The sequence below is a fragment of the Hoplias malabaricus genome, chromosome 3 (genome assembly GCF_029633855.1).
Source record: "Hoplias malabaricus isolate fHopMal1 chromosome 3, fHopMal1.hap1, whole genome shotgun sequence".
NCBI lineage: Eukaryota > Metazoa > Chordata > Actinopteri > Characiformes > Erythrinidae > Hoplias > Hoplias malabaricus.
In genome coordinates this window covers 71,311,188-71,332,205 of record NC_089802.1, presented here as the reverse complement: position 1 = coordinate 71,332,205, position 21,018 = coordinate 71,311,188, and the positions used below count along the sequence as shown (strand labels likewise).

Genomic DNA, 21,018 nt, shown 5'->3' with positions numbered 1-21,018 from the left:
TCATTTGGAACGTTGTGTAAATATTGTCAGAAAGTCAAAATGAAACACTTTATAGGGTTGTCACAACGTTTTTGTGCAACATTACACTACCATTCAGCAACAGATTTGCAACATTCCAGAAGGCCCCTTTCCTGTATTCTGCAACATTCTGACAACCTAAAATGTAATTACTCATTTATAGTCACAAAGTAGACATAAAGTTACATCACATTATGCAAATACTGTTCTATATTTCTCATAGTAACATTGTCAGTGCATTTTTCCTGATCCACATCATCAATCATTTTTAGTCTGTTACAAAATACGGACATTACTGTGGCCAGAACAGAGATACTTAAAAAACGAGATATCATAGATTAAATTATGTCATCCATTTTGTTTTCATATTTCAGCATAATTACATGATAATGTACTTGTCATAGTTTTGTTTCCAAAATTGCAATGATGCAAAACATAACTACAAGCATTACACAAACATAATAAATATCAGACAATCACAATAAAATTCAGAATGCAGTTTAATCAAAAATAATTTTACAAAAAGAGTATGCACGTTTATACACATTACACACAAACACAAACATACACTCTTTACAACAGTTAAGCTCCATCCACTCACATTGAAGTTAAGAACAAATTTTAAACACAGAGCACAATAAACAGGAGTCAGTCAGAACAAAGTTCATTTATTCACACAACAAAAACAGTCTGATGAATTCTAAGGAACAGTGAGGTTGGAAAATGTTCATGTAGAAGTAAAGAAATTATAAGATGGTGATTCAGATTCCACTGGGTCTGAGTTCGCCAAAGGCTGTGGAGGGGAGGAAATGAGACAATTCAAAAGTGATGAACATTGCTTGTATCCCTATAATTGTGCTACAATTGCCATATAAGGAGCACTGTGTAAGATTTAGTGACATGTAGCAGTGAATTGGAAAATCCCTCCCTTCTGGTGCATCCCCATCTTCTCTGCACCTATCCAAGTTTTTAGTGGGGCTCATTCTTTCGTTTTTTTTTCTACTGCACAGATATAAGATATAAGTTTGGTGCATGTACTGAGAGCAAGGCAGAAAACGCATGTCTCGAGCTGCAGCACCTGCATGGCCAAACATCATCATCTATGAAAATGATCACTGAATTCATGTTCTGTGACTCTTGAACATAACCATCTAAAAAACTTTTATCTCATTTTTTATTGCTTTGGAGAGCGGCTCCTTGTTTGCACGTGGTCATGCACTGTGAAATGCCATGCATCCCAAAAGCCCCTGAGTGTTTATATCCAACAAAAAATAATGGAAATCAGCATGAAGCTTCCTGTCAATTTGCAAACCTACAGAAAAGTGATGTATGAAATTACGAAATCAATCCAAGGTTCAGATGGAGTTTTTGTATGTGAAAGTAAACCAACTATGAGCTTCTTGCCCAACCAATTCCAGAAACGATCCTAGGTGAGGATTTGAGTATATGGGACTGGAAGTATGAAAGGTTAACAGTAGAAGTGACTGACATCTGACTGGTACAATGACCTCATGCAAGCTGTGCAGTGTTTTTGCCTCCTTAAAGTATGTTTTACTGTCAAACAAATGTTGAAAAAATAAAAATCGGTGCATCCCTACTTCTAATACCTAATGATGCTTCTCATAATGCTTCTAGCACACAGATTTGTAGTTACAGGTGATTATACTCTAATAAGCATATGGTTTTATATTGCATTTCTGCTAATTACTCCCCTAAATCTTACACACTGCATGTTTCACTAGATTTTTACTTACATTCCCTTTTCGTCGTGCAATCCCTGGTGCATGCTTCAGAGTTTCAGATATGTGAGCCTCAATGTCTGCTGCGTTTGATCCTGGTTGGCTTCTCATCACTGCTTCTGCATAGATGAAGCATACATTTTTAAACCCAATCAACATTGATTTTTTTCCATAAACATCTAAGCTCGCAAGTACAGAGAAATACACTCACTCATTATTACTCTGTAAATGGTTAGATTCTGAAGTGAGATTTTCCCTTTCCTTCCTTTCAGACTAAATGAAGCCCATATTCTTGAGGATGCAATTGTGCGCATTGTACGTCTTACTGAATCTCCAAGGGAATGCCCCCCTAAGGTGGCAAGGTACCTGACCTATGAAGAGAATTGTATAGTTTACAGTTTTAATTTTCCTATTTATTGGAAATATTTCAACTTATAAACAATGGATTGATGGTGCGTATGAGAGGGTTTGATGGTGTGTGTGAGAGAAAGTTTAATGGTGAGTGTGAGAGCGTTTGATGGTGTGTGTGAGAAGTTCAATGGTGTGTATAAAAGGGTTTGATGGTGTGTCAGAGTTTGATGGTGTGTATGAGAGGATTGACAGCGTGTGTTAGAGGTAAGTTTGAAATGGTTATTTAGTAATGAAAATGGTTTTATATTTACATTGATAAGTCAAAAAAAAACCTTTTACAGATTAACAATTAAATGGTTCTTTGCATCATGAAGGGTTTCTTCAGATTGATTGAAAATGTGCTATAGACGGTTTCTGTATAGTGCCTTTAAGAGAAGAGTTCTGTATGGCACCAAAAATGGTTCTATTGTTACAAGCTTAACATCATAACAATAGAAGATTACTTTTCTGAAAAGAACCATCTATAGCACATTCTCCATCAGTCTGAAGAACTCCTTCATGATGCAAAGAACCATTTAATCATGCAAAAGGTTCTTCGAGTGTTCAGGGTTCACACCATTTCCCTTAATAAAGAATCCTTATAAAACCATCAATTTTAACTGTGTAGTTGTCTATGCTGCATTTAAATTGGATTTGTAATTATGAATTTATTTTATATCATTGGATTAATTGAGCTTGTCACCATTTTTCTTTCTTCATCTTTCAGCTTAATTTCAATCTTATTAAAACCCTCCATATCATCCACAGTGACAAACTCCATATCCATTGGTACCTCACTTCTAGCATTAATCAGCTGTTTAAGGAGAAGGCTTTGTTCCTCCTGCTTCTGCAGCAGCTGGTCAAGTTTCATGAGGACATGCATTTGAAAATCTATGAAACAGAATTTTGTCAATATAATTTCCAAACATTATCAATAACATTAATGAACACTTACAAAGAAACTTACTGTCTCTTTGAGGAGGGCGCTCTGGTTGAATGGGTGGTCCTAAAATAATTGCAGAAAACATTTATATTCTTAATATTCTGTTAAAATTCCAACAGGCAAAGGCTGTGTAGTAAATTATTATTTTACTGGTTGTTTTCCATATAAACAAACATCACTGTCTGAGGGCTAATGCTTCTCATAGTCACAATTCAGCAACTGTTGAAATGCAACAGAGACATTTCCACAGTATTTGCTATAATGTTTAAAAGTACAAACAAACAATTTTTTTGTTTTTCAGATATCAGCAGCCTGCATTTCTTGTCATTCATGCATGTTCTAAATCATTCCAATCAATGCCCACTCTTAATTATTCTAACTAATGCTGCTCTGTGTGTGTATGTATGTGTGTTTACTGCCCCTAATCCCTAGTATGAGAGTGTGTTCACTGCCATGAATGAGTTAAATGCAGTGGTCAAACTTTGTTGTACTATTGTACAATCATAAAGCATGTAAGAAGTAGTAAGATGTAATGCTTCAATCAAATCAGCATTTTGGCTTCCAATATTATATTAAGATTCTTCACTGACAAATATAAAAGTCACAATAAAGCCTTAAAACTAGTCAAGTAAACTAGAAAGGGTACACGAAACAATAATAATAATAAAATAAATAAATAAATAACAATGTACATTTTCCATACATGAAAACCAATACCAAACCTGCATCACAGAAAATAAAACAAAATGTATTCTCTGTAACTCACTTTGGGCCATTTCCAGTTCTCTACCCACAACCACAGGAATCTCGGACCCTATAAGTAACATAATAATGTCTACATTATTTCATTTATTTAAACATGCCAGATTTTCCCTTCTATTATTGTTTGTATGTATATGTGCATGTGGCTGTTTGTTATAAAAAGAAAATAACTCACAATTCGGCAAACTTGCTGGTTCTCTTGCCATATCCAACCCTCTTTCCATATCTAACACAGGCAATATAAACATTACATATACATGAATGCATTCAGACATACAACAGTTTTAATATTGATCAAATAAATAATGCCTTACCTTGGTAGAGAGCACATCTTGTTTGTGCAAGAAAGTCAGACAATCTAGGTGGAGATCTAGCTTGAACTTTAGGACCCTTGGTAGGTTTGAAACTATCATCTGCAGCACACAGTTAAGTAATATTTACTGATATATTGAACACCAAATTCTTAATATATTAAGACACATTGCCCTTTAAAATACATGCATCATATTAAATATTTACCATCCTCACTGGCAGAGGTATAACACAAATAGCGAGATGGTGGCCTCTTTTCCCTTAGCTTCTTCCCACTCCCATCTGACTCCTCTAAACAAGAAGTGTTCTCTGCCTTCCTCATTAGCTGATGAGCTGTTTTATAATCAACTTTGCAAAGAATTGGTGCCCAAGAGTTAAAATATTTGCTTCTAAACAATTAACAATAATGATTACAATGAGCCTTCAGAAATTGATACACACCTGATGATTTAAAAACTCTGACTTCAAGTTTTTTCCACAACGCTTTGTCGGGCAAAGATCCACGTTGAATCAATTTTTGTTTATTTTTAGGTGGCCAGTAGCAAAAGTGTACCTAAACATATAAGTGAAGTTGAATTACTTTGATGGGCCTCAACCTTTGTTTTGCAAACTCTCATATTTGCTGCTTTCTAGATTTAATTAAGCAGCGATTTTCTACGTCATTCAAGTGAGTGTGTTTAAGGAAAACATCAAAATGTGCATGTAAGGGCTACTCTAAAGCCAGAACAGGAAGCCATAAAATTTACTAGCATTTCAAGTTTACTAGCAAGTAAGATCATGTTACATACTTTCAATACTACTCTTGAAACACTGGACAAGCTTTACAGACTGGTGACAAAAATCCAATTTAACAAAATAGTAAATTGCAATACACATGTCTAAAAATGTAAGGAGTATTGTTAATTTCATATTAGTGTTATATATTGAATGATCCTAGGATCAGGGACTACCTACCTTAAATCTACATTCACTGTTCTTTTATTAGCTCCACTGACCATACAGGAGCACTTTGTAGTTCCCCATGTTATTCAATGGACAGGACCCATACAGAACCCCCACAGAGGGTATGATTTGGGTGTTGGATCATTCTCAGTGCTGCAGTGACACTGACATTGTGGTGGTGTGAGTGGATCCGACACATCAGTGCTTCACACATCAGAGCTTTTAAAACCTATGCACACTCACTGTCCACTCTAATAGACACTCCTAACTTGTTAGTCCACCATGTAGATGTAAAGTCAAAGACAGTAGCTGATCTGGTGCTGCAGAGTTTGTATAGGTTTTCCTCTAGTCCATCAGTGGACACAGGATGCAGCACACAGGACACTGTTGGCTGGAAATTTTTGGTTGATGGACTATTCTGAGTACAGCAGTGACCCTGAGGGCTTTAAAAATTCAGCAGCTGTGTCTGACCTCTTGTGCCAGCACAACACACACTAACACATCACCAACACGTCAGTGTCACTGCAGCGCTGAGAATGATCCACCACCCAATTCATGCCTGCTCTGTGCATCCTGTAGTGGTTCTGACCAATGAAAAACAGGGTGAAATCAGGATAAGAAAGTACGCAGAGAAACAGATGACTGCAGTCTAAATGTAGAACTACAAAGTGTTCTGGTGTTTTCAGTGGAGCTGATAAACTGGATGATGAGTATAGACACAAGGTAGGTTTTCCTAATTCAGTGTATAAATTGTTAACTACCTTAGTGTTTTAAACTGTAAGCTCTAAACTCTAACAGTATTTTAACTGAAATGAGGTTTTGTCAGCATACTGTAAAGTTCATACCTGTGTACAAACCAGTATGGATAGGTCAATTGTCATAGGTTTTGTTATAAAAACTACAAAAAACTGTGTACCAATCACATAATAATGGTATAGGAATTACATGCATTACATTAAAATAAAAATCTTACTTCAGATGTTCTCTCCACCCAGGAATCCGGGACAACAGCCACACTTCGCTCTTGTACAAATTCAAGAACTGAATACATACTGTTAACATATAAAAAAACATATATAAGTTGGTTATCTGATATTCTATTGCACGTCATCAACTTAACCTTGAATCCAGTTTCTAGTCCTGAATTTTAAATAATTATTTATGTTTTGCGCTGCCTACCAGTGTTTAGTCTAGTCATTTTAGAATTCAGGAGCAGTAAACTGATTCAGGATTTGGAGTCGAAGACCTGTGCTGTATTATTGATGCTGAATGACAAGCAAATGTAAATATGAGGTACCTGACTTTTTTCTTGGCCACGAAATTTCACAATTCCATTTTACAATTATTGAATTCATTATTTATTCCTTGTTTGTTCATTTACATATATACATAGTTCTTGTTATTGCTGGGACGGCTAGTTACTGAATGCAGTTCATTCATTCACTCCTTATGAAGAAGGGTAAGGTACAAAATATGATTTCCTCGGTGAATTTTGATTGCCCTTTTCATGATTTTATTTTTTGGCACCATCCTTATGGTCATGTCTCCACAGTGAAATGTATATGCTCCAATGAATGTTGAATCACATGGCTCCACAAACATTGGCATTGGTTGGCTATAAATGCGGCACAAATATCCATTCTTTGTGTCATCAACAATTTCACAACACTGTCCATCCACTGACAGAAAAGCATTATCTGGTGTGTGACAAGTGAATGTTTCTCCTCTTTTTTTGGTTTGTAATGCCATTCCTGTCTCACTCTCCCAAATTCTTTTTGCAATCTGCACTAGTGGGTTTTTAGGGGATCTAACCATTTTCTTCAGTGTCTGCATGTAGTTCTCAAAAGGAAATCCAGAACAGTTATCCAGAGAATCATGAATGATTCCATCAGTTGCTATATGTAGCAAAGAATGCACATTGTATATTAAAAACTGAGATCCATATAGGTCCCTGCCTTCAGCTACAAAGTACTCCAAAAGACTTTGTGCATACATCCCATATTGTTTCACGTGGTCAGGACTTAACAAAATGCACAGTGCAACACTGAAACAAAGAAAATGCTCATATAGGTCTTGTCTAAGTACACCAGGCAAAACAACTTTACCTGTATATAGCATAAACTGTCTAAGTTCAGTTGCCTTCCATCTGTCTAGGTGTTTCAGACTCCTGGGTCTTCGGGCAAAACATGTGGGAATGTTTTTCTGGAGATCTATGAGCCTAGTACTAACAATTTCAACCTGTCCTGCAGACATCATTGTCTCCCTGCTTCGTCCTCTTTCTCCTCTTGTCCAGATGAGTAGTAATTTTTTCATGACACCAAGACAAGTCTGGTGCATATAATCAATTGGAAAAGCTTTTACCATGTCAATTGGTAGTTCACAAAATGGTGTACCACCATGATGGTGTTCAGCTTGGCTCTGTGTACGGAATGTCCTATCTGTTCTGAGAAATAAGTGATCTATTTGTTGGTATGTCACAGTATTCTGCCAGGTGCCTCTCTGGTGACATCTATCACACCCATAGTAAGCAGAGTATTGCTTGGTGTTTTTAACCATTGCACGTGCAGGTGCATCACAGACAACACATTTTATTTTGATTTTGATATTCTTTCCTCCTATGTCAAAACCATTTTGTAGTACATCTTTTAGATCAGAAATGGCATCTTCAAGAAAGGACAAGTCTGTTGGTCTATGGTTTCCTGAGGTTAGAGTGAGAGGGAAGACGAATAATGGATCTAAATGCACTGCGCATAGCACTGGCCACAAGCAAGTTGCTGAGCTCTTAAATAGTGGCAGCCCATCAATATTTAGGGAAAGCTCCAAATACTCTAATGATGCTATTTTGTCCTGTGAATAGCGTTCCATTAGTCTTGACAGTTGGTGTCTTAATTGAAAATGTACATACTGCATTCCAGATTTAATTGTTGTTTCTACAGATCTAGCTGTCTTCAGAAGTGTGCGGGTGGTTAAAGGTACTGTTAAACCAACAGAGCTAAGGATTTTCAAAAGATCATCAACAGCCCTATGTGAAACACTGTTATCATTCACCCAGCATGCAAGCTGTTTCTGTATATCTTGTTTCAGCTCCTTTTTCCTCAGACTTGACTGAGAGGGAGTTGTACATTATATGTACATGTGTTACATGCAACACTGCAGCCAATCTCAACAGTGGCATCTTCGCTGTTTGCCTCATATAAGGAATAATTGCAGTCAGTCTCATTGTCTTCCTGGCTGTATTCCTCAGACAAGTAAGGACTGCAAATTGTCCCTACAATAGGCTCCTGGCTGCTTGCCTCAGATATGAGAGAAGAAATTGTTATCATATTTTTTTCTGTTTTGTTTTCTGAGACCCCTAATCCTCCAAGAATTCTCCTGGCTGATCTCCATCTTTTGAGGTAGTCTTTCCTGCTCCATCCTCTTTTAACCATCCTTAAATATTAAGAGGTCCAATTTAAAGTCAGAAACTCATCAACTGTTATCACAAATCCATTATTATATTGCTGTAAAATAAGAGTGTAGGAGTGACTGGGTCATTAAATAATTTAAAATATAATTTACTCTGACATGCCAAATGTCGTAGAATAGCAGTTTGTGAATTGATTATTAAGTGATGTTACCTTAAAAGACTGTTTGAACGACGTGATAGTGGGTGCCAGACAGATGGGACATAACATTTTCAAAGTTTTGTGGCCATTTAATATTACTCAATCCATTGTACAGGGAATACATCATAGAAGGCATTACCACCCACAGTTTATAGCACAGTGTCCACCCACAAGAAGACCTACCAGAGTGCCTCTGTTCAAACCATGAAACCAAACACCACATTACATGGGCTCAGAAGGTTGCTAAAAGGACGCTAGAAGACTGGCAACATGTGGCTTGGTCCAATGAATCGGTTGTTTTGGACTGATTGTACAGTGTGTATGTGACCCAGACCCCATGAAGACATGGACTGGTGGACCTTGTGCTCCCATATCCTGCTGAAGCTAAAGAACATTGCACTGACCTGTGATCGCTTGTCTTGGTAAAGTCTTCGATTATGTATTCCTTGCACATGTTATACTGTAGATAGAGGAATGTTAAATGCCCACTCAACTTTGGAAGTGGAACATGCCATCTGTCTGACACATGCTCTCTTGCCTTTTCCAAACTCTGATAATATATGTCGCCTTGACATTAGCATGCTGGCCAATGTTCAACCTCACTCACAGGATAACACCTCACAATGTATACAGGTACGGGCATTGCCAAGTCATCCTCTGAGGTAACACTTGAAAATCAATTTACATAACGCTACTCCATGACATTTGGCATGTCACTGTACATTAATAAATATCGCATTGGGAAAATAAATATTACAAACTATTCATTTACAGTATTTTTACATATTTGATTACATATTTTAAAAATTCTTTGAACAATAAATTGATAAATAAATATACATTGATGTATAATGAGTTAATGCATGAGTTCATTATTCTGAATAATTCATTTTTGTTTAGAGCATCCTTGATAGTGTCCTAATTACCCGAGACCTGTAAATTTGCACATTAGTAGTATTTAAGTGTAGAATAGAAACGTTTTAAACATTTTAACTAAAGTAAATGGGTTTTACATTATTGAGAATATGGATTAAAAACTTTTGTATTATTATTCTAAACTTCTAAATGGTAGGTTAGACCTATACGCAATTATTAATTACGAGATGATAAATGTATTTCAACATGTGGACGACAGGAAAACGGAAAAAAGAAATGCACACATTAAGTCCAGCTACCTCATAGTATCCACATAACACAACAGCAAGTGAAATTGCCTACAATTTATTGTTTGGGCAGTAAAAAGGTAGACATACCAAGACATTTATGTGAAATGCGTCTGACTGAACTTACAGTGAGATGCGTTAGCATTTGCCAATTAACCCATTCATGGCACTCGCAGTCACTCAAACTCTCTTTTGTTCAGACACACACCTCTATCAACATTTCCCTCAGTTGTAGCTATACAGTACGATGGCAAAAAGACAAAAGTATTTTGTCTATTGTAGTCATAGGAGTTTTAGAATCAGAAGAGTCGACTCACAACACCCTTTTGCCACACTAATACTCGTTTAAAACGTCAAAATAACTTCAGGACCAACGAAAAAGGCAGGCGACTATTGGAAGAGGTGTGGGACTCGAATGCTCTTTAAAATTATAGTTTTAAATATTAGTATATTAGTATAACTTATTAGTTATACGTTCTGTTCAGTAACATTAGCTAACTAGCTAACATCAATTGTACAAATAATGCTGATAAACTAAGCAAGAATACTGACCTATCTACCCAGAATTGTCTGTAAATGGGGACTATGGTAGTACGTATATAGTATACAAAATATACATTCGAAAATGTTCTAAAATTTATATTTTATAGTCATAATTTATAAATCACTCACCTGAAATCCTGTGAGACTTCTACGCAGCAACGGTTCTTCGCCAACTGACAAAAAATTGAATTTCTCTCGTGCCCTCTAGGAGCAGGTTGCAGAAAGGTGGACACAAGGTTGCAGCGGGACCAGTAGAATCTGATTCGCGCAGTTGTCATAACGTACTTCATTGGTTATGTTGGCACCAACCCACATAGTTCATAACTGCAACCTTTATCAATAGGTTGATAGAAAGTAGATGCAGGGTTTTATTGCCACCAACCTTAGTGCAACATATTAACAACATAGTAAGAGAGTGCCTGTTAAGTAACGTGGCCACCAACATAACCACTCCTAAAATACAACGTTGTGTGGAAGTTGTGTGTTTGCTGGGTTTTTCCCTGGTAACCATGAGATGTTGTTTACATATTAATGATTTTTTATTTGTATATCCACTTCTCATAACAAAATTGTCATATTTTATCGCAATAGGACATTACCACATTAATGTATGAAGAAGTACGCCTTTAAATACGTGTTTATTTGCTTGTTCCGAGTCAGAATCTATTAATGAGTCATGGTTCTGAACATAAGACTCGTTCACTGAACCCAATCTTCTGGAATGAAGTAACTTGACTAGTGAATCAATGAATCATTGAATCAAATTCTCGAGTTAATGAAACAGACTGTTTAAAAGACTCGGTTAAAATGAATCGAAGTGAACCTCCTGGAGACTCCAGACGAAGCCGAGTAGAGCAGCGCCATCCAGTGGCTGAAAAATTGTAATATCCCCATACAGCCATTAATTAAACGCAGCTTGTCCTCAAAATTACACACGCAGGACTTATTTCAGAGTAAAAAAAAACATTAAAGTCACTTACAAAGGCTCAGATGTCGATTTAGACATAAAGTTTGAGAAGTAGACTGGTTCACTGGTTCGTTCCCCAGGGTCAGCAGGTAAAATGGAACTGTGGAAGTGAAGGATCAGCACTTTCTTCTCCTTCAGCATCCAGGGCTGAAGTGCCCTTGAGCACGGCACCCTCCCCAACTCCTCCCCGGGTGCTGTGGTGGCTTGCTGATGTAGTGTGTACAATGCCCCTATAGTCACTAGCGTGTATGTATCTGTTTGTGTGTGTGTGCTCACTGCCATGGATGAAGTAAATGTTCGATGAGTCCGCATTTTGTTGTACTGCTGTTTAAATGACACTTAAAGCATTATTCCTTCATTGTCATTCAGTATGTGGACCTATGAATATGCATTTAGTCTTCAGCTGTATTTCCACCCACAACTGTACTACTCACCTGCAACTAAAAACCATGCACAGCAATTTGACAGCATGTGTTCTTTAGGTATATCATGTAAAACCCCTGGCTGTCTGAATTTGCCCATTTGAGACCATTTTAAACACTGCAGATTCTAAATGGAAATGCTCAGCCAGGGGGTTGACTGCTTATTTTGCTCACGATATGTCTTTTTACGTAACTATACAAGGACATGTTAACATGGTAAAAACATAGCCCAGTAAACATTTAGCCGTTGATTCAACGTTGAAATAACGTAATGACTGCCGTCTAATCAACGTTCTCTTAAGGTTGAAAATGAAAGTTGAAAAGACGTCCAAACACAGACATTGAAAAGACGACTATTAGACGTATTTCGGACGTCCATTGACGTTATTAATTGGTCCCGAAATAAATTACTTGTATAAAACGAATTTTGGACGTCCACTGACGTTATCGATTGGTCACCACTTAACTAACTTATTAAGATGGATTTTGGACGTCCATTGACGTTTAAAATATGTCCTTGACGGACAGACTACTTTAGACCTATTTTGAACGTCCAGGGACGTTCCTTGTTTACTGGGAGATGTCCACTGAAGGAGCTCTTTAACATCGTATTCTCCGTATACTTCTGACTTCTAGATTCTATCATCACTGTAAAGAACTCTGAGTCAGTAAGGTTTAAGCCATTGTGAAAGAATTTTATTTACACCTTAAGAAAGGCATTATATATTGTGAGACTGGAGTTTCCTTTAGTTGTTATCAGTTTGGGCTGAGGAGTTCTAGTACACTGCAAAACGTGCAGAGACCACGTTTTGCAGTCCGTGAGTTATAAATATAAGGATATTGTTGTGGTGTTATATCGCCTCTCATCGGTGTATGTGTAGCATTACACCATCTTTCAAGTAAACAGCAATATGAGCATCTGCAACAGCGTTATCAGCAGTCTCCACAATCACAATACTACACACGCCTCGCATCTCCACAGTCACACTGCTGCACAAATACTTTTTTCACCCCCTGCATAAATTTACTGTTCAGTGATCAATGATTTATAATTACAAATGTATTCCAAAGCTATAATTCATAAATGTGCTATTACAGTGTGATAAACCTTAAAATGCATCCTGTCTTACACACACCTAATCTTAACCGCACCTTCCCCAACAGAAATCTTTTAGCTGATTATTAGTGAAGACAAAACAATACCAATTATTTGCATCATTCTGGCCTTGAGGACATTTGTCCCACCAAAACATAAAATGTGCTCACGCAAGCACTGCTCCCAGCAAGGCGCCCCTTTTACGCAGCATCAGTTGTTTGATTCCCACCCGTTTTCGGACAAGCCCCGCCCACTGGGCCCTGATTGGCTGATAATACATAATTTACCTTTAGCAAACGTTTACCTTCCGTTCAGAGTAAATTACAGAAAACTACCTTTGAGTACACGGCCCTGTTTATTTTCCAACTTAATATTGATTAATACTGCATTTTTTTCATTCTAGAAAGGATTATTTGCTGTGGTATATCGAAAGAGTTGAAAATACTGATTATATTGTGAAATGGCATATTTTGTTTACCTAGTTTAGTTTAGGTAATTATTTCCATAGTTCTAGTGCTGTATGTATATCTGTATGTAAATATTTGAATACCTGTAAAAGGGTGGGATATGTTAGGCAGAAAATGAATGGTCAGTTATTGAAATTCAAGCTTGGTGCCAGATACAACTTGACAACATCAGTGGTGTCCATACTTCGACTTTTAAGAGTTGATGTGGTGGTGTGAGAAGGTCTAAGCTATATTAGGCAGATGGATTTAAAAATATTGCATAGATAGATAGATAGATAGATAGATAGATAGATAGACCAATCACAGCACAGAAGGCGGGTTCGCCACTATACGGGTGGGGAAACAACAACACCGCTAACGATCTCCAGCGCAGCAACGCCCATAGCAACGCTCGCATCCTCTCTCCCTCCCTCCCTCCCTCTCTCTCTCTCTCCCTCTCTCTCTCTCTATGCTCGTGTTTTTTTTCCAGCAGCTGCTGCAGCCCCGCCGCCAATCCCCTGCATTTTAATCGGCTTCGTCCACGTCCATCTGCCGCCCTCCGCCTCGGAATATAGCGCACATCCAGCACAGAACACGGTTGTTGATCTACTATGAATGTTCTGGCTGAAACAGCACAAGGTAAGGCAATCCCATCATTACTGCTATTGTCTCAGGTTTATGCAAATCACATGGATCCCGTTTTATTGTCGTTATTAATTTTTAACGTTTCACGCACATACTATACTTCTGAATAATAACGGATCAAACGGAATCGGCCGTGGCCTGTGGTCGTGGTGTGTGCTGGGGGCAGTTTGGCAGGGTGCGGTACGGTGCTGCAGGAAAAATAACCCCACGGTGACTATGCTGGCTGGGTATATGTCTTATTTTTCCATTCCACCTTAAATGGTGCAGCGGTTTCACTACAACCTGGCGCCCCAGTGGGCCCACATTTGTGTCGCCCTGAAGTTATATACACATTATATTATATATACATATATAAAATTATATAAATTGTAATTTAATGAAGGGTAAAGGACATTTTATTAGACATATAAAGAGCCCTATATGCAGTTTCAGGTAAATATTTTAAAGCCATTGCTTACTACAACAACAATTTATCTTGAAATATTGCGAAGTGTTTCGAAATTACTATGACATTAACATGAAATAAATATCCCTTCACATACAGAACAATATCCACTTCCGTGCAGTATTTTAACATTCACTCAAACCTAAACACGTGTAACTTGACAGCTAAATATTTAATTCTTTATCTATTTAAAATCAATAAAAATAGCATAACATCATTTTTTAAAGAAAGGGAATAAGAAAAGACAAATGTCTATAATTTTTTTTATATAATTTCGATGATAATATACATGATATAAAAAAACATATTGAAGGTTCAAACCTGTTTATCTAGTTAAATTACAGACTTAACCTGAATTGTTCACTTTAAAATTTACAATTTAACTACGTTATTATAGTTTTTGTCCTCGTGATTTTATTGTGGTTGTTTATTTTTTAATTTAAGGCTAAAAGGTCAATCAGCAAAGAAACCTGCAAAGAGTGATTATTTTTTCTGAGTTCGATTAATTAATTATTAACTTTGCTGAGTGAGGTTTTGTTTTGCTTTAATTGTGTAAAATTAATAAAACAGCGTTTTAAAAAGAGGCGAAATGGCACAACAGTTTGTAAATTCACCTGAATGTAACGTTAACCACGCTGCACCATTTAAGGTGGAATGGGATATTTGTGTGAGGAGCTGACGAACGGCAGGCGGTTGTAAATAACCGGCCTCCATTTCTGATGAAAGAGAGGAATACGGGGTGTTTACATTGGACTGTTGCAATTAATAATGCGTTGTAAATGAATGCAGAAAGCATCATTATTAAGCAAATTATTCTGGTTTTATGTTACGTTTTTATTCTCATTGATGTAGTAGAACCGTTAACTGTAATTTGCATTAAGCGCAGTCGCCCTTAGGTAGCGGTTGCCATGGAGAACAGCACGGATGACGGAGGGCTGAGATAAGCAGCGGGGAGTTGAAATTCTCTGTTATGGCTGGGGTTGAGGTTTTAAGCTTTAGAAAAAGCATATGGCTAGAGTCTACAGCTCCATGTGCAGGGTTGTTTGTGAATACATGAGTCAAAGCAGAGCGTAGTAAATGACTCATGCCAGAAGAACTACACTGTTAGGAGAGAGAGAGAGAGAGAGAGAGAGAGAGAGAGAGAGAGAGAGTGTATCAGGAATTGCAGGATGTCAGGTAAATGAACCGAAATGAAAAGAATGGCCCTGAAAAAAACTGACTGAGCAGAAAAGAGATTACAAGACATAGAGTGATCAAGCAAATGCATAATCATCATCATCATCATCATCATCATCATCATCACACCGACCGTGATATGACATGACATTTACCGTCCCAAGATGTCAACAAATAGAAACATGTTTACAAATTTCAGTGGTACTCATAGAGAACACTTAAACTCCCATATTTATTTCTATTCCCATTTTTATTTTCTCAATCATAATGTTTGCGTATACTAAAAACTGTATAGTTGTAACTGAAGGGTCATTCCATAGGCAAAAATGGCTGAAGGTAGGCCTTACATTTTAGGTTTAAAAATCTAAAATCTAGGAACTGAAAAACTAAAATGATCCCAGAAATTGGCATCATATGCTAAGGTCACAATAAATGCTGACTGCACTCTATTTGGCTGAATGGAAATGCATCATAATGAAATTTTGTTAATACAACTGTTTCTTTTTTTGAGTGCAGCATGATATTGTACAGCCTCGAATCAAGTCAAATGTCATGTGCCATCTGTAAACAAAGGATGCTTTTCATTCTCAATAGACAAAGTGCACTTCAGCAGCTCAGTGAATGATGTAAAATGCCCTGAGAGTGTACAAGTGAAACAAAAAAAAACCCAAAACAAAACAAAAAAGAAAAAACAACTCAAACACTGGGCAAAAATGCATCTTACAATAAACTGAATGAAAATGGGTCGCTAAAGCAGTTGTAAACATGCAGCATTGCCACTGTAGACTCTAAAGAATGATTTGTTAATTATAAAAAGAATGTACTGTAAATTGTTTAAGAACTGATGTAGGCTCAAACTGTTTCAAGTGCTGTTTTTGAAAAATTTCTGTAATTTTACATTGTATTTGCTGTGAATTCTGGAAGCTTACATCCATTCATGAAATAATTTACAGTAAGTTCCTGTTAAAACATATACCCCATGATTCCCTGCAATCACTATAGATGTAAAATTAGAAAAAGTAAAAGTGTTATAGATCACAAGATAAATAGCTTTATGCCCATGAAAAACGGGAAGAATATGTCAATAGTAAAATAAAAAGAGCACTGCTGTAGTACAATTGTTAAAGCACTGACGGTATCCATTTTCTCTCTTTCATTAGCCACAGCCTATTATAGCCCTGCATCCAGCTGAAATCTGAGGCCATACCCTCACCTGGATTCCCTCCTATCAGGGAACTGGCAGCAGCACGTAAGCTCCGCCCACCCCACCCTCTCAATGAGGGACAAGGCCACCCAGGTAGGTCATAGTGAGGTGTTTTCATGGGTTTTGTGCATTGTGTTTATGTATTACTGCATACCATGCATGTGGTTTACATAACTGTACAACTACCAATTTAACTCTCTCTCTCTCTCTCTCTCTCTCTCAGACCCCCAGGGCCTGGGTAGATGAGCGTAGGCGAGGCTCACATAAACGCTCAGCATCCTGTGGCAGTACAGACCAGCTGAAAGAGGTAAACAGAAGAAAGTACTCTAATAAAATTACAATAATAAAATTTATTATAGAGGACAAAGGAGAAGCATTACACCATTCAGTCATAACAATACAAGCAGTTAGTTGAGCAATTGTTTCTGTCCTTAAATTATAAAATCAAAAAATACAAGGCTTTGATGATATTGAGAAACCGATATTCATTTCAGATCAAATTTTTAAATATATTTTTATTTATTTTGAGTGTCTTTTAAGGCTGTTATAACTGTGTTTCATGAGCTATGCTCAGTATAAGTGGACATTAAAGAAATCCTATTGCCTTTATCGTGTTATATCAATAATACCAACATAATTTTCCACAGATTTCCAAGTCTGTAAATCAGCAAATGCTTTCAATATACACTAAATGATGTGGAAACACAGCTTCAGTTTAAAAAATGGTTTTTGACCTTTATTGTCCTACTCCAATTTTTCAACACAATTCAATTTATAATCCATGCTTTTGTGCTGCCCTCAGATTGCAAAACTGCGACAGCAACTCCAGCGCAGCAAACGCAGCAGTCGCCACCGGCGGGACAAGGAGCGAAAATCACCTTTCAATGGAAATCATGCTATTATCCAATCGCAGGTAAGGACCATGACCACCATCCAATCATTAGGCAATGAGTGCAAGACTGTATCATTACCCCATAACCTGGCCTTTTCCAGTGTGGCTGAGTGAAGTAGGCTAGATGTCTGGAGATTTATAGAGCGCCCCCATTTTCTGTGTGCTTGTCCCAGTTTTATACTCTTTGAGCTGCTCAAAGAGAGATGAGTATGGGGGTACGTCCACCTGGGACTGAAGCCTGGTTAATAATAGGCTCTACGATCTCGATAAGTGTCAACTCATCTGTCATACTACCTGTCCCCAGAGAGAGAATGGCTGTGCGTGTATGTGCCTTACATTAGATTAATTAAGTATGGTGTGCTGTAAATTAATAAACAGACTCATTAATGCAGGGTCAAAATTGCCAATGATGTGGTCTGGGCATGTTCTGAATACAATACCTCTGAGATTCTGGTCAGAGCAGCTGGTGGCATGCTGTATAATAATTTTGTCTTTATTAACCATTGAGTTATTAGTGTCATTTTACAACATTATACATTAAATACAAGATTATGGCCTAGTATTTACAAAATGGATTACATTTAGATTTCAGTTACATTCTTTAGAGGAAGGCCACCGATTCAGACAATGGTTTTCATTAGTTTCGATGTTAATAAATGTTAAAAACCAGGCCATTTTTTTTCCTTCCATAAAATAGACTGAACACACAATAATAATCTTGATTTGTTGAAAAGCAGATTTGAATCATAAAACAAAATTCCTGTTCTGGTTAAGATACACACCTTTCAAATCATCTAGCTAAATGGTGATATATATTTTGTTATCACCATCAATAATGTGACTCCTAAAGCTATATTTCTTCATCCTCTTTTAAATCTCAAAGTAGTGTGTGACAGAGATCGCCTGCTGTTTCGGTTTGATGCCTTCTGCAAGGGTTCCTGCTCTAATTTGCAGCTGGAGCCTTTAAATTTGCATTGGAAATGGAATATGTCTCAATGTCAAAGATTAAAAACAGTCATGCTCTCCTTGAAGGGAGGAATGGAGAAAGAAGAATGTGGGAGAGGGAGTAGGGAAATCAGGAGAATCATGGAACCCACTGAGGAACATAGAAAGGGAAGGTCATAGAAGGACAGTGGGGTATTTAGCGGCCACAGGTGAAAGTGGCGAGAAAAATAATTCCAAACGTAGTTAATCAGTCAAACAAACATATTTGATTTTTAGTTTTTCAATGGAGCTACAAGGCTAATGTAGCTAACAATTAATAGCAGCTTAAACCCTCAGTTAGAATGCAGACACAAATGCAAATGACACTCTGATTCAGTTTTGTTGTAGCCGTTGTCTGTTGTTATTATTCCTGCTGTTCTATCATTATACTTTTGTAAGATTTGCTCGTATTAATCATGTGCTTTATCTCTACATTCTGTTTTCTTCTCTTCCCACTCAGTCTCAAATGCCTAAAACCATCCTGATCCCCATTCCCATCTCCAAGTCCACGCCCCCTCGCTTCCGCAACAGCATCGAGGGTCTCAACCAGGAGATTGAGCGCATCATCATACGAGACACCACAGAGCGAGATGAAGTCATCATTGTGAGTCCTTACATGCTTTAGTTTGTTTTCAACTGTGCATTGATACTAATCCCAAAAATGCCATGCATTTTGTAGAAAGGCTTTTGTCCATGTTTAGCTGAAGATCTATTTTGTATCAGTAGTAAGCTGAGTGCCCATCCGAGCAGCACGTACTGTGCAGTCTCTAAGTGATCGATGGTCACAGATGTGCATGTTTGTGTTTGTGTGTTTTAGCCCCAGGACGTTCCTGATGGACACCGGGCCCCACCGCCCATCCCCCAGCGCAGCAGCAGCACTCGCAGCATTGACACTCAGACACCCTCGGGTGGGGGCCTGGGTGGTAACCGTAGCAACAGCAGCAGCCGGGCTGACTCAGTGTCACCCTCATACCTCAGCATCCTGAACGACACGAAGGGCAACAGCCCACTATCCAACGATGACTCGCTTAGTGAGAGCAGGGAGAAAGGTGCGACACACACACACACACACACACACACACACACACACACACACACACACACATTTGGACAGCTACCATTTTTTCTATTGCCTATCAGTACTGTGTAACTGGCAGGCTATTGATTACTTCCTGTCTTTATTTATTTATTTATTTATTTATTTACTTGGCAAACATTCATGTGAGTGGACGATCCAAATATAGCGATATGTGGTGAACTGGCTTGTGCTGGAGGAGTGACATCTAGTTCTAGTTTCCTATCATCTCATATTATGATTAAATTAACTGGCTCGGTTCTCAAACAACAGTAAAATCAATGAAAATACTGCCTGGTGATAGACACTCTGCCCCTGCACACCACCACAACACAGCTGATATCTGTGAAGAGTCTACCCCAGAAGAGCCTAACACAAAATCTAGGGGAAACATTGATAAATTAATGAGGCCAGCTTCTTTAGACATGTATTATTGTAATTACAAGTAAAAAATAATAATAATAAATAACTACAACTAATAGATGTTTACCAAGGTGTCAAATATTAACAAACAATTCCTTCTCTGTCTGTAGACCTTGGGCCTTACTCCCCGCTGCCAAAATATGCCTCGTCCCCCAAACCCAACAACAGCTACATGTTCAAGCGTGAGCCTCCAGAGGGCTGCGAGAGAGTGAAAGTTTTTGAGGAGAATCAGTGAGTATAAGCTTCCGTACATACATACAGTATACATACTGTTAACCAATGTGAAAATACAAGTCTCATTTCTACAGCTGTTTTATAGACTGATTTTAAAGATGTCATAAATCATATATGTTATGATTATTAACATATATCATTATATAAACAATTCTTAATATATATCTTCAAGAATGTTTACAATGGTGACATAGTTGAAGGGGGGTTGTAGTTTGCTTCTGAAATCCTGAAAATAAACTGGAGCTGCCTGCACTGCAAGAAATATGGTTTGGCAAGTGAAATTATAATATATATATATATATATATATATATATATATATATATATATATACTATATCTCAATACAACATGTTTCAATAACATATACATATTATACATTCATTCATTCATTTATTTATTGGGAATCATTGGGCGCAAGGCGGGAATACAACCTGGAGGGGGCGCCAGACCTTCACAGGGCAACACAGACACACACACATTCACTCACACACTCACACCTACGGACACTTTTGAGTCGCCAATCCACCTACCAACGTGTGTTTTTGAACTGTGGGAGGAAAACGGAGCACACAGAGGAAACCCATACCGACAC

The 21,018-nt window shown here is 37.6% G+C and overlaps 2 protein-coding genes across 6 annotated transcripts in view; one reads left to right on the top strand and one right to left on the bottom strand.

Annotated features, from left to right (window-relative positions):
* Positions 1-376: 376 nt before the first annotated feature.
* LOC136692702 (uncharacterized) lies at positions 377-10,907 on the bottom strand. 5 transcript variants are annotated; one of them, XM_066666307.1, is made up of 12 exons: positions 10,547-10,907; positions 6,080-6,158; positions 4,606-4,717; positions 4,372-4,512; positions 4,167-4,265; positions 4,028-4,078; positions 3,857-3,904; positions 3,115-3,153; positions 2,851-3,038; positions 1,969-2,128; positions 1,773-1,876; positions 377-811 (listed from the first exon to the last, which is right to left on the bottom strand). In XM_066666307.1, exons 1-12 carry the CDS (start codon positions 10,705-10,707, stop codon positions 746-748), a joined length of 1,248 nt encoding a protein of 415 aa, XP_066522404.1. In that variant the 5' UTR covers positions 10,708-10,907; the 3' UTR covers positions 377-745. The 5 variants fall into 5 exon arrangements, 4 of the variants coding, with proteins under 4 accessions (XP_066522404.1, XP_066522405.1, XP_066522407.1 ...); XM_066666308.1 differs by having other exon boundaries at positions 2,941-3,038; XM_066666310.1 differs by lacking the exons at positions 6,080-6,158; positions 10,547-10,907 and adding an exon at positions 5,119-5,218.
* A 2,902-nt stretch (positions 10,908-13,809) lies between these two features.
* fam117ba (family with sequence similarity 117 member Ba) overlaps positions 13,810-21,018 on the top strand; it is a 10,888-nt gene continuing 3,679 nt past the window's right edge. Inside the window, exons 1-7 of the mRNA XM_066663799.1 lie at positions 13,810-13,987; positions 16,775-16,911; positions 17,042-17,125; positions 17,621-17,731; positions 19,155-19,298; positions 19,512-19,743; positions 20,303-20,423. Coding sequence (XP_066519896.1) covers positions 16,891-16,911; positions 17,042-17,125; positions 17,621-17,731; positions 19,155-19,298; positions 19,512-19,743; positions 20,303-20,423 — 713 coding nt within the window. The 5' untranslated portion in view covers positions 13,810-13,987; positions 16,775-16,890. The remainder of the gene's footprint in view (positions 13,988-16,774; positions 16,912-17,041; positions 17,126-17,620; positions 17,732-19,154; positions 19,299-19,511; positions 19,744-20,302; positions 20,424-21,018) is intronic.